Source organism: Eurytemora carolleeae, unplaced genomic scaffold (genome assembly GCF_000591075.1).
Source record: "Eurytemora carolleeae unplaced genomic scaffold, Eaff_2.0 scaffold1678, whole genome shotgun sequence".
Taxonomy (NCBI): Eukaryota; Metazoa; Arthropoda; class Copepoda; order Calanoida; family Temoridae; genus Eurytemora; species Eurytemora carolleeae.
This window is the reverse complement of record NW_019397566.1, coordinates 35,058-47,012: the sequence shown is the minus strand read 5'-3', so window position 1 is coordinate 47,012 and position 11,955 is coordinate 35,058. Positions and strand designations below refer to the sequence as shown.

The 11,955-nt window shown below is 36.3% G+C and overlaps 1 protein-coding gene across 1 annotated transcript; it reads right to left on the bottom strand.

The window, feature by feature from the left end:
* Positions 1 to 2,563: 2,563 nt before the first annotated feature.
* On the bottom strand, positions 2,564 to 10,042 carry LOC111714945 (tropomyosin). The gene is made up of 5 exons (XM_023490180.1): positions 9,986 to 10,042; positions 5,843 to 5,899; positions 5,365 to 5,406; positions 4,299 to 4,387; positions 2,564 to 2,666 (listed from the first exon to the last, which is right to left on the bottom strand). The coding sequence occupies exons 1-5, from the start codon at positions 10,040 to 10,042 to the stop codon at positions 2,564 to 2,566; spliced, it is 348 nt and encodes a 115-aa protein (XP_023345948.1).
* Between the last annotated feature and the right edge of the window lie 1,913 nt (positions 10,043 to 11,955).

Sequence of the window (11,955 nt, the reverse complement as noted above, 5' to 3'; positions counted from 1 at the left end):
CACTTGCCCGAAAGAATTGATCTTAATCACGATGGGCGTATTTGGTAGGGGAGAGGAAGGGGGGCCGGGAGGAAGGGGGGGGGACTCCAGACGCTGGTTTATGAAAGGAGAGGGGGAATTATGTTGCTTTTCATACATTGGGGGAATTTGTAAGAAGCTAAGAAATATGTAATAAGAATGGGGAATGGGGATTAAATATTGATTACTAGTAATTTCTTTTCGTTTTTTTTACAGTGGAATACATCAGGGTGGATGATAGTTCTCTACCTTTGTGCTCAGTTAGCTGTACTGTACACTTGCAACTGTTTACTTATATTGATATACTATAGGTTAGGCCAGAATCAACTAAAAAAAAAAAACGAAATATGCAGTACGCTCTTGGTATAGTTTATGGCCTATACAATTAGTAAAGGATTAGCGTACATCATCCACTCTATACACTATAACCTCGTTGGAATACATACATTTGTGGACTAGGAAGACGACATTAACTGATCCATTTCACTTACTAAGTTGCTTTTTTAGCTATGGACAAAAATATTTGTTTTATAAAAACAAGAAATACACATATTACATGTCGTCTTTATATAACATATCTTTCTGGGCTCTACTGTACCTTGCTAATTTTTCGTATTTGTATTATCTGTCTGATTACGGCATAACACTCCAATATGACTAATAAACGGAACAATAGTGTTATGTAAAAAAATACTTTTCAGATGCCTTTTTCCAAGGTTGTAATGCAAGGAAAGTTAATTGCGGTTGTGTAAACTCTGCGTACATATTGAAACCAGTTCTCTTTGGGCGGAATTTGTAAACAAGAATAGATGCATCAGTGTTCGTTTAGTATCCGAGGAGGTTAAAAGCATTAAATTTTGATAATTTTGATAATTCACATAATAGTTTCCTATGACCAGAATATTTCACTGATTTTTTTATGTGGAAGATGGATCCCATGTCAGGCTGTAGCATCCGTCTTGTGTTTACATTACCGCCCAGAGACAGTACACTGCAGTACACTTCTGAATTAACTTTCCTTGCATTACATTCTTGCCTTTTTCTAGGATTATGAGGATTGACGTAGAAGAATGATAATAAATATATAAAAAGCACGTTGAAGATAATTGCACATAAGATTGAAAAATTGAATGTTTTTAATAAGTTAATTGTAGATCTATTGAGAAGAACGAAATTGGTATGAATTTTTTATATGTAATAATTGTGACCAGAGCTGAAAACTTTAGAATGCGATATCCTTAATCACGATAGCTTAATCTGAGTATCCAATGGACACACTTTTGATTTTCTTTATAATCCTCTTTTTGGATATCCCTATACTGTATAAAAGTTACGTTTTTGATAACAATTACAGATACGATGCTATATCGATTGGACTAATATCCGATTGAATTTAAATCAGCTGTTCACAAGTCGGCTTTTAGAGCATTTAAACAAATATAAATTTTACCATGTTAATATGAACTTTTTAAAAAACATATGTTATCACATTTTAGGACATTTATAATTTTAAACGTTAGTCTTAACAAACATTAATCCAAAATTTACGTTGGTTCAATCGATGTTTAGTTCAATTGATATGACACCATCAACACCAGAAATAGAACCATTTTTTTAAGTTAATGAGTACATATTAACATGACACGCTGATTGGTTAAATTTCAAACTTCTTTCTTGGATATCGTATTCCAATAATCTAGGGTTTAGTAAAACCAGGAGTTTAAGCATTAATCTTGAAATCCATCATTCTTAAGTTTTCAGCTCAGATAGATTTTTCTTATCGAATCAAAACTAGAGGAGCTACGAGGTCACAAAGTCGTAGCAGTGGTGTCGCATACAGTTTACCTTCTCGTTTACAGGTTGTCAGCTGCTAAAAATAAAGAGAAAAAGAGCGAATTTCTTCTAAGTACTTAAAAATGATCAATTTAAAAAAAAATATTAATAAACATCATATTATTTCATTTCAAATATAGAAGTAAATACTGTGTACATATAAATCCACTTGTATCTATTTATCTATCTATCTCTCTATTTTTCTATCTATCTTGCTGTCTATCTCTTCAAGGAATATTTCCACAAGATTTCTTACAATCTGTAATAATTTCTAGAACTAACAAAGGATTGTATTTTCACGAATTATTATGTATTACACAAATCCATTTAATTCCAACATTCGTCAGATTTATAAATAGCATATAAATCCTTTATTTAAAGCTGACTTGTGCTTTTATATTTTTACATAGATTAATTAAAATAACATATAGAACACTAGATGTCGTCTTTTCATGATCTATGTGTGTTTCGTTCACAATAACCCGAAGTCAGAAGCCTAAAGGAGTTACGCGTAGTCGGCGTAGAACAGGCTCTCTCTCTGTCTTGTAATTCTACAGAGAGAGAGGATGTTTTATTAATGCCCTTTAACAAATAGCTCTATAACAAATAAATTTTATTTAAAGAGTTAGTTAACAATTATGAAGGGGGGGGGGGGTAATCCTTTTTTGCCCCCCCCCTTGTATAAAATCTTTAAATATCTGTTTTAATTTTATCAATAGTTAACCATCATATCGTCGAATGTATCATCCATTTCATTAGCAACCTTCTGCACTTTCAACTTCTGCCGGACAATGTCGTCTTCAATCTCATCAATTCTAAACAATTGTTGTCAAATATAAATACTTTCCGGTCAGAATAAATAAAAATAAGAAGTTAAATTTTTAGATTAACAACGGTATCCTTTAAACCTGATCAAGGATGACGTAAATATTGTAATGGAGAAAATATCGTCTTCCCAACCAAGAAAAAAATCCTCCAACAAGATGAGATAAATCCACAAACCAGTTGGTTCCAAGAGAAGAACATGATTTGTCATCCTTGTCGTGAATCGGACATGTCACTCTATTATTGGAGAGTTACATAAGATTTCGGCTGCACCACCTTTTTGTTGTCTTTTTGTACAACCCCCCCCCCCACAACCTCGTGAAACATATATCTACTAAAACATTTCGTTCGTTTTTTTCAATCGTTCAAAAAAAATTGAACTTGTTCGTTCCCGAGCTCATCGTTCCATTTCCATCTATTTTGTTCGTTTTCTCACTGAACGATCGTTCTGTAAAATCGTTCGTTCAGTAAAAACGATCATTTTTTAAATGTTCGAAAAAATCGTTTGTTCAAGAAATAACTACTGTTTTTTAAGTTTGTTTAAAAAATCGTTCTTTCAGTAATACGAATACGACTATATCGTTTTTTCCAAATCTTTTTAAAAAATTCGTCGTTTAGTAAAAAAGCGATAGTTTTTATTTAAGTTCGTTCGAACAATTTTAAATCGTTCGTTTTAAAAAACGAGAATTTTTATTTCTCTGAACAATTATTTCGTTTGTCGATCGTTCGTTTTTTTTCTGAACGACACCTTTTTCCACGAAAAATTTCGTTCGTTTTCAAAACTTTTGTTTGTTTCCCAGTGTGAACTGTATATTCTGTAAAATGCATTGTCTGGGGATGTTTTGTAAACAAACATTGGCTGCAGCAGATTTGGCAAGAATACTCATTTGTCATTATTTTCCTTATAAATCTTCCATCTTTATAAACATTTATACTAATAAGTGTGTCCCAATAAACATAAAAAATGAAAGACAATAAAATTGTTTTTTTTAGTTATATGATTGTATCCGATTAACGTCTCTATCTGTCTGATTGGTTTGTTTGTCAGTCTTGAAATATCCCCCCCGCCACCAGGCGCCTAACTGCATGCCTTCTTTAAGTTCAATACTTGTTTTTCAAAACTGAATTGTTGTTAAAATTAGTAAAAAAGAAAGCATTCATAAACTAATATTTCAATAGGTTTTATACTGTTATACAGGGTGTCCCACGAAACATGACAGTTGGTGAATAGTTAACTGTATTAGATTAAACACTATTTGAAGTTTATTGCGTTAAAAAAAATCTTTTACTAAAATATATCTTACTTTGAAATCCATTGTACTATATTATATGACTCCAATATAATTGTTTTATTATTCTCTTTGGTATCAAACAACTTAACAAATTATGGAAGAAGACATTTTAAAATATTCATTAACTGTCATGGGACACCCTGTGCTTAATTCTTAGTATCTAATTGTAAAAATAAATAAACAGTCATGCATGAATTATGGAGAAGAGATTTAAAAAGCTCAATATATCTATATAATTAAAAAACTAAATAAATGCAACATTCCATTATTAGTAGATTTAGAAGACGACATTTCATAAATTCTTTAATGTATCCTAAGTTCTGATCCAACCTGTGATTTAGTTTGTTTATGTTCTTTTCCCCATATTCTTGTTTACGGTCAGCTCCCTTTAATTTCACCATCAACAGCTTTATCTCAGTCTAAAGGTTGAAAAATTAAATAGATATATATTATAAATAAAAAGGGAAAATCTAATAAATCTTGCGAAAATAAAGAGACAATTAGTGTATTATAATGAGATATAATAAAACCAGACATGTCCCTACAGCCGGATAAACGGCTGGACCGAATGGGATGACATTTGTTTTGGACATAGCGGATAACATAGCCTTGACAAAAATACGAATTATTTTTTTTCTACAATATTTAATTTTCTTTTTCAAATTTTTTTTTCAAAATGATTTTTTTACGGGCAATTCCGGGTTCTTCAGCGAATAAGATATGTAAATTCAATGCTAAAAACTAAAGGGAAAGTCCAACCAAAAACTATGAAATAAAAAAGGGACGATCAGCGAAATAATACAGAGTAATAGACAATTTCAGAAAATATTGGGAAAATAAATCGACAATTATAGAAATAATAAAAGAATTATGAATATTTAAAATGGTCTTTAGGCGCGCTACAGTTGTGGTTTATATAAATTTGAAAAAAGAAGTAATTTTCTAGAAAGTCCCCCCCTTCATTAAAAAGATGTACATGAAATATATATATATGAGTTAATTTATGGGAGGGGGGGGGGTCCAGAAATCGTTCTCTAGGATTGAAAGTGAAATGGGTCGGTTTACACTGCAAAATTATCTCATGTTCATCGGACTATTTAAAGCCATAACTTAAGTATAAAAGTCATCTTCTTATATCCGAAGTTTAAGCTGGTTCTCACTTATATGATGTTGTTTTACAAATTGCTTGAAATTAACTGAGGAAATGGATCTGTTTGCACTGCACAATTGCTCTGTTTATAGTCATAATATATAAGTCGTCTTCATATTCCATTGTTGTATGGGTTCGAACTTCAACCAGAATAAAATTGAAAAAAATCCGTGTTTGTGATGGTTTTCCTTGTAAAAAAAATGTTAATTTTAATGATTTGTTTTAATCAAAATACATTTGATATACCTGGAACTTTTCCTCTCTCCAGAGCGCCTTTTCTTCGGAAACCTGAGGTTTAAATTAATGAATTGCAAGAATTAGGGAAGCAAGTTGCAGATAGTGGAACTACTATTGTCCAATCATTGCCAGCAGAAGCCACATTGATCTTGCCAGCCTACATTTGTTGCATAAAAATTGCTACGTCGACTTTTCACTGGGTAGTCAAGACTGGTCGGTACAAGAGAACACATATACAGGACCACTACACTAGATCGGTAAATCCTTGTTCCGGTTTGATTGAAGCCATGTGAAGTATTTACTCGTACCGGGCAGTCAGTTGTACCCAGAGTGTATGTACCCAGCACGTTTTATGTACAAAATATTGGCCATGGAAGGCCAGACATGAAAACTAGCTTTAACTAGCTCACCTAATATTAATATTTATTAACTCATTATGTTTAAAAAAAAATTAGAAAAATACTTAATATTTTAAAATAAATCCGACCTCAAGGGTTTTCATATTCTCTCCGATCATTCTGAGTTCCTCTTCTAGACTGGAAACCTGGAAATAAAACATCTGATAAAGTATTCGCAAATAATCTTTTAATTAAAAGCACCTTTAAAGGACTGTAAGCGTAATTTCAAGTGACCTTCCATTCACTGTCCGATTTGCAACAGTACCCTTGAAACCTTCATCTCATCAAAAATGTGGAAGAAAATGTCGTTTTACTGACTCGGGACGTGTTTATTTCTGTGAATTTGTCTATTGCATGCTTAAAACCAAGAAATGAGAGAAACCGCGACATAGCAATAAACAGTTTGAAGAAAGGAAAAAAAACATTGGTATTCTTCATACTTGATCAGACAAAGCGTTCAATGGTACCATTGTAAATCGGCCATTACCCTCTGTGCATGGAGGGTCACCTGAAATTACGCTTATAGTCCTCTAGGAAAGTCAGAAATCAATTAAAGTCATTGATTAGACAAAAATCATTCTTTATTATCTGCTATTTTTTTCTCACACTCAGGGCCATTATGGTGATTTAAAGAACTTTTTCCAAATACTGGACTGACTTTTAATCAACAAGAGGCTATGTAAGGTACAGTACGTCGAAGATATGATCCTCTTCTAGCAAAATTCACGTGTCTAAGATAATAGAGAGATCTCATTCCTTACATCTTTTTAAGACCAAGGAAAAGCATAGTTTTTTTAGTTTACTTTTTGCATAGCTAAATACTCCATCTGTTTACAACTTTCACAATTTTATTTAAGATCGCATAAAATGGAATGTTAAACTTATATTACGTAACTTTAAAATTAAAAACTTTGATATGAGTGATTAAGGAGAGCACCCCCGGCCGAGCCTCCGCTATGATGCAGTTCAAATTTTATACCAAAGCTTTTTTATGCGAGAAGGATGATATTAAGAAAACAAAATCTAAAATGAATTCGTGTTGATTGATAAAATCTTTGATTTAAGAAATACCTTTTTTGTTGATTTAAAAAAAATCTTTTAAACAATTATTTTGCATTACAGATTTTTCTAAATACTAGCTGAAAGGCCCGGCGTTGCCCGTGGATAAAAAGAGAAATTTTTGAAAGAAAAAAACGATTTTTTAGCCTATAACACCCCCCGGCCACCCATGAGTGTCCACAAAAATTTCAGCCCAATCGGTCCAGTCGTTTGGCCGGCTATAGGCAACATATATACGATTGTTTTGGTATATAGATAAATAATTTTTCAAAATAAGGTTAAGTTTAAATCAAAGATTTTAACAAATTTCTTAATATCCTCTTTTTCATAATAAAATTTTAGAAGTTTTATTATGAAACTTATACTGTATAGCGGAGGCTCAGTGCTGCATAACAAATCTAAGAGGCTCATGGCGGTCGGGGTTCCCTCCAATGCGTGATAAACGAAAAATTTACACTTTTTTTAGTTTACCTTTCAGGCACCTCTAAAGTCTGACCACGTCAACCTTGTTGCACCGGCTAGTCCTATTGAGTGTCTGCTTTACTTACCCAATGTCCGGGCGATACAGTACAAACTGGGACCGGAAACGTTGACCCGGCTCGGAAATTCAAATGTACTATACGACTGCCCGTGCATTTTTATAACTGAATTTTCCATCTGTTTACAACAATAACTTAAGAATATTCTTTCCCAATTATATTTGAGATCGCATAATGTAGAATTCATATTAATATTACTCTGGGAACCCAACGTTGTCCAGGTTTTCATAGTTACTCCCACCGTTTACCCGCACTTGGTTGATTTTACCGGGAAACCAAATTTTCTGACCCACTCAACTAAGAATCTCAAAACCTGGCTGAGCTAAGAGCATTCCCGTGGTTCTTCCGAGTTCTCCAATCAAAATTTGAGAAAAATTGGTCAAGAAGTTTTTGATTTATGATCGGACAAACAAACAGACGGACATACAATAAACAGAGATTACAACTTTATATATATTTAGATATTAGAGGCACCGTGGAGCTAATCTTTTCAGAACAATTGCATTCAAGTTTGAGTCCAAAGAGAATACATAGTTTTAGAGTTAGCACCAGCAGTTATCAAAGAGAATACATAGTTTTAGAGTTAGCACCAGCAGTTATCGAAGAGAATACATAGTTTTAGAGTTAGCACCAGCAGTTATCGAAGATTTTAAACAAAATAGTAAATATTTGCTGTGTTTTTGTAAACATTTGCATGCTAACTAGTTAACAACAAAACTAACTTTCAATTATGTTTTCTTTATTTAATTGAAAAGTGTTAAAATACGGGTATTGTTATAAAAAAAATTGTTCTTAATTTCTAAATGCTCAATTGTGTACACTGAAAGAGGTTCATTTTTTAACTGGAAGATTTACACTTAATCTATGTGGAAAAAAAAGGTTTTTGTTTCAATATTTTTTCAGATTATTTGTATTTTTGTTGTGCAATGCAAACAAACCCCACTTTTTTGTGACTGTGGACTGTGCAGTGTGCATTGGGACGCCTGAGAATTGTGTGATCGTTAATTGTAGCTTTGATTTATGTCCCGAATCGGTTAAAATGTTTGCTGGGTAGCTCTCGATTTTTTATTTCTCTATCAACAAGAATGTATACAAACTACAGTACAATTATATATATATATATATATATATATATATATATATATATACTTTTATCCTCTGTGTTATGTGAGACTAAATGTTTATGTTTACATTTAAATCCGAGAAAATGATATTTTCACAACAAAAGGAACTCTAGCGGGGTATTCAATTTTAAACCCCAGGAATCTATCTATCTTTCTATCTTACTTTCTTTCATTTATCTATCTATGTATTTATATATATACATATTTTACCCCGGGAACTTTTCCAGTTTTGATTTGCTTTTGTTCAAATAGAAACATCAAACTTCAGTGTTCAACTTGCCTTTCTATTTATCTATCTATCCATCTATTTTCAACATATCTATTTAACTATCCATCTATTTTCAACATATCTTTTTATCGATCCATCTATCTATTCATTAACAGAATTAAGTAGAATCATGGAGGAAAAGGATATATGAATCAAATCACACAAGACCAAACCAGGATAAGGAACCAGAGACGGAAAACAGGGACAAGTGAAGATGATAACGGCATGGGACAGAGGTAATAAGAAAGCAGAACAGTACGACAAAGTCAGAGCGGTCAGTTTAAGAGAAAGCAGAACAGTACGACAAAGTCAGAGCGGTCAGTTTAAGAGAAAGCAGAACGGTACGACAAAGTCAGAGCGGTCAGTTTAAGAGAGAGTGAACCTGTAGCGCCAGCAAGAATAGCGGTCAGTTTAAGGCAGGAATAAGACAAAGAGAACCAGTCTTAGAAAATTCACAGAACTAGGAGGAGGAGCAAGACAATTTCTGCAATGATGTCACACATAGTAATGTTGTTATCATGGTTCTTCTGGCAGGTTTGGGTTTGGAGAACGCCTCAGACTGAAAGGAAAACAGCCACCGTATACGGGTCCATGACAGTGAAGACATAGGAGAAGCAAATCCTATTCTGGGTAATCAACAAAAATATGAAAGCAGAACGAGTAAAAAGAATAATGAGATAGCTGAGACAGAAAACAGCACATCGGATTAGCTGAACCACAGAATACTATGATGGCCGAACTGTCAGCCAACATGGACCAGACTCAAGTATAGACCTGGAGACAGACAAAAATCTGGAGAGAGAGTTTGATGTAGTAAGAAAGCAAAGACACTTGGAGTAACAATGTAAGGAGTCAAGAGGTAAAAATAAAGATGTACAGCAAGAAGAGGTACAAAAAGAAGATGTACAAGAAGAATATATATGGAAAGAACAGAAGTGTCATAATAAGTATAAACAAGAGCGCAACACTGTTCAAGTGCTTAAAACCCCCCTTAATTCCAGAACAAAAGTGTCAAGATGTTCCCAATCAGAAATGCCAAACTGAGTATGGAAAGAAGTGCCAGACTCAATACAGACAGCAGGAGATCCACAGGGAGGATCTCCTGCGGCACACGGATGGTATAAGCGAATTCCCACCTCACACCATGTGGGAAGCAAAAGTTAGCGACTTTAGCAAATGTGGGTAGAGCTGCCAGGAAAGTGATGCCAAAGGAACCGCTCAGTAAGCTTTTTAAAGCTTTACCTGACTGCACCCCGATGATGGAAGTAGTAAGCAACCAGTCAGACCATCGACACTCATGCTCATGACCTACCTCTCGAAAGGGAGTGGGTTTGGAGAAACGCTTGTGCATAAGATCTTCCTCCTGCAAAGGAGAAGATCCAACCCTCACCAAATGCTTATCGCATCGGTGCTTAGGACCCACCTCCTGCAAAGGAGGGGGTCTAATCTCACAAGTACTTTCCCCGGCTATTCCGACAGCTGTATATCATGAGGGAAGCTTACAATGACGACTGGAGGGGGCGCAGGATACTGATCGCCTTATGGCCAGTGGCCCAGCAAGCCGCTGTAACCAGGCATATCGAACGATTGCTAGTATTCAACCCAATAAGAAGAGTACGGCGAGAAAAGTGGTGTACTGCAACCTAGAAATTGCAGTGGACTCTTTTCGGAGAGATCAAGGCTACGACCCGATCATTGCTGGGGACTTTAATGTCAACATCGGCGAGGATCTTGTAAAACTTGGTGAAGGTCAGACATACGGCGCTCTTAAACGGACGGCGAAAGGGAGGATTCACCCTCTGAAAACCACCGGCAGGTGGTCGGCAAAACGTGTGGCCAGCAGAAATTGTATCTACCTATTTGACTTCAACAGAGCCAATGGGTATGTGGTGGCGAACACATTCTTCGGAAACGGCGGCGAGGAAATTGAGTGCCCCTGGTTTCATCCTAGGACAAAACTGGGGCATGTAAAGGACTTAGTCTTAGTACCAACGAGATGTCTAGCTTCTATCTATAGAGTGAGTGTTGATCATGCCAGTGCCGCTGGCAACAATGATCACTCCTTGGTGCAATTAGAGCTTAAAGCGAGGTCCTATAAGCCAGCTAGGATTGCAGGAAGAGACGTGTTGGTCAATTTCTGTAATCCCATTATGCAAAGGCATTTGCAAAATGTTCGAAGGTCGTCCGGCGGGGCGCACCAACATACCTCTCGAACAGACGGAGACCAGTCTGGCGCAAGAGGCATGGCCCGAAGGGTTCGGGCGCTGCATCTGGATGTACTACCTCAGGTGGAGGAGGCATTCAGAGCAGACCTAAGCAAGAAACTGCAGGATGCGGACGGCGAGGGATGGGAGGTTACTAAACCAATCATCCAGCAATGTCTGATCCGTGCATTCCCAAAGCGGAGTAGGGGTACACCTCCCCCTTCTTCTTGGAAGGAATGTAGTAAGAGCCTCCATCGGCTTTATGACGTCGTTAATGGAAGGAGACAGGCATGTATATTAAGTCCAGCGTCGATAGTAGCGAAAGCGGAGCTATTGAGGGCATCCTCTGCAGTCAAGGCAGAGGTGAGACGAGCAAAGACTCGGTTCGAGTGGATTTGGTGTCGCATTGCCCTTACGGGGAACAGATGGGAACGCGAAAAGGTTGTGGGAGTGCTACAGGGAAAGGTGGGGACCGTTCGTGAAAAAGAGCCAGAAGTGACTCCGGCTGAGTTTGCAACGCACTTCGGGAAGCTTTTCAGTAAGCAATCGGAGAAGCGGACACTCGGTCTAGCGAATATCCGGCATCTGCCCCCAAAAGTAGCCCCGGCCCGTGAACTCTCTGGCCCCCCAACTCCTGTTGAAGTTAGCGCGGCCATTAAAAAGCTAAACTCTTCGAGTGCGGCGGGATCTGATGGACTCACAGCGAAGGTTTTTAAAATCGGCGGAGAACCTTTGAACACTAGACTCCTAAGGGACTTCCAGGATATCTGGCCTGCTGCCGGATGTGAGAATGGAAACCCTGTGGAGGCTGCTCGGGTCTGCAAGTCATGGCAGGATGCAGAGGTTGTCACGCTGTTCAAGAAGGGGAATCCTAAGGATCCAGGAAATTACAGGGGTATATTTCTGTTGGAGGTCGCCGGGAAGATCTTGACTAGTGTGGTGGCTGAGCGATTGTCGAGACTAGCAGAGGGATGGCTAAGTGACTCACAATGTGGATTTAGGAAAAAG